At 47.7% G+C, this 1816-nt stretch overlaps 1 protein-coding gene across 1 annotated transcript; it reads left to right on the plus strand.

Annotated features, from left to right (window-relative positions):
- The first annotated feature begins 292 nt into the window (after positions 1–292).
- Positions 293–1567, plus strand: LOC131151159 (leucine-rich repeat extensin-like protein 6). The gene has a single exon (XM_058102407.1). The coding sequence runs from the start codon at positions 293–295 to the stop codon at positions 1565–1567; it is 1275 nt and encodes a 424-aa protein (XP_057958390.1).
- Positions 1568–1816: the final 249 nt, after the last annotated feature.

The raw sequence follows: 1816 nt of genomic DNA on the forward strand, positions 1-1816 counted from the left end.
CACATATATTAAAGTCAAAACTAATTGAATATAAACCCTACCCAGGCATATTACTCTAATAATAATAATAATAATAATAATAATAAAGTGTGATGCGGTCAAGGCTCTAAATAATTTTTTTTTTTTTTACACACAAAATATTGAATCCTAAAAGTCAGTGACAGCACTATTCCAACCTTCATTGTTCTAGAGTACCAGTACTCCTACTGATCAATGCCCATATAAACCTCCATTAATCACCCAATAACGTAACACCAATACTACCATATCCATTTCTCCTCCAAAAATTTTCATGAAGAACTCTTACCCAATTTCAGCCCTTTGGGTCTTCTTCTTCTCCCTCTCCTTTTTCTCTAAACCCTCTTTCCAGCAACCTCCTCCGCCCCTACCAAACCCTAGACTCCTTAATGCTTACATAGCCCTCCAAGCATGGAAGCACGCCATCACCTCCGACCCAAAAAACTTCACTTCCAACTGGTATGGCCCTAACGTCTGCAACTACACCGGCGTCTTCTGCGCCCCCGCCCCCGACGACCCCAGCCTCACCACCGTCGCCGGAATCGATCTCAACCATGCCCGCATCGCCGGCTCCCTCCCCGATGACCTCGGCCTCCTCTCCGACCTCGCCCTCTTCCACATCAACTCCAACCGCTTCTCCGGCACCTTACCCCACACCTTCGCCGACCTTCGCCTCCTCTACGAACTCGACGTCAGCAACAACCGACTCTCCGGCGAGTTCCCGGCGGTCGTTCTCCGTCTCCCTTCTCTCAAATTCCTCGACCTCCGATTCAACAAGTTCAATGGCAGCATCCCGAACCAACTCTTCAGATTGAAACTCGACGCGCTGTTCATTAACAACAACAAGTTTAAGTCCTCGTTGCCGGAAAATATAGGGGACTCGCCGGTTTCCGTGGTGGTTTTTGCGAATAACAAGTTTGGCGGTTGTGTTCCGGCGAGTTTAGCGAGAATGGGAGGTACGCTTAAGGAGATTATACTCATGAATGCTGGTTTGAAGGGGTGTGTGCCGCCGCAGATTGGGACGTTGAAAGGGGTGACGGTTTTTGATGTGAGCTCCAACGAGTTGGTGGGGGAGTTGCCGGAATCGATGGGGGAGATGAAGAGGTTGGAGCAGCTGAATGTGGCCAACAATAGACTGTCGGGGGAGATTCCGGCGAGTGTGTGTTCGTTGCCCAGGTTGAAGAATTTCACGTATTCTTATAATTATTTCACCGGTGAGCCACCCGTGTGTCTCAAGTTGCCGGACAAAAACGATCGGAGGAATTGTCTGCCGGGTAGGCCGTTGCAGCGGTCGCTAGAGGAATGCGCATCCTTCCTCCAACATCCCGTGAATTGCTATGTCTTAGGCTGCCTGCCACCGCCGCCGCCGCCATCACCGCCACCACCCTCTCCTCCACCACCATCACCCCCGCCTCCACCTCCACCTCCACCACCTCCTCCTCCGCCACCCCCACCACCACCTCCTCCTCCGCCACCCCCACCACCTCCTCCTCCTCCTCCCCCACCGCCCCCACCTCCTTCTCCGCCACCTCATCATCCATATCAATAATACACAAATAAACAATGAAGCAAGGATGAGAAGTTCTAAAAAACATATTTTTTTATGAAGTTTCAAAATTTTACACATATACTCCTCTTTAAGGTTTGATATTAAGAATTTCTCATCTTGTCTAAAATATCATATTTGATAAATAACAAAAATAGGATGATTACAAATATTTCAAAAATTTTAAATCTCAAGCTCGTATTTTTTTATCAAATCTTAAAGAGATTAGTGTTATTTTTGAAATTTTCGTCA

This window comes from Malania oleifera, chromosome 3, assembly GCF_029873635.1.
Source record: "Malania oleifera isolate guangnan ecotype guangnan chromosome 3, ASM2987363v1, whole genome shotgun sequence".
NCBI lineage: Eukaryota > Viridiplantae > Streptophyta > Magnoliopsida > Santalales > Ximeniaceae > Malania > Malania oleifera.

Bases quoted from the DNA above. Each gene is read 5' to 3' on its own strand.
- LOC131151159 (XM_058102407.1), top strand. From the start codon at position 293: ATGAAGAACTCTTACCCAATTTCAGCCCTTTGGGTCTTCTTCTTCTCC.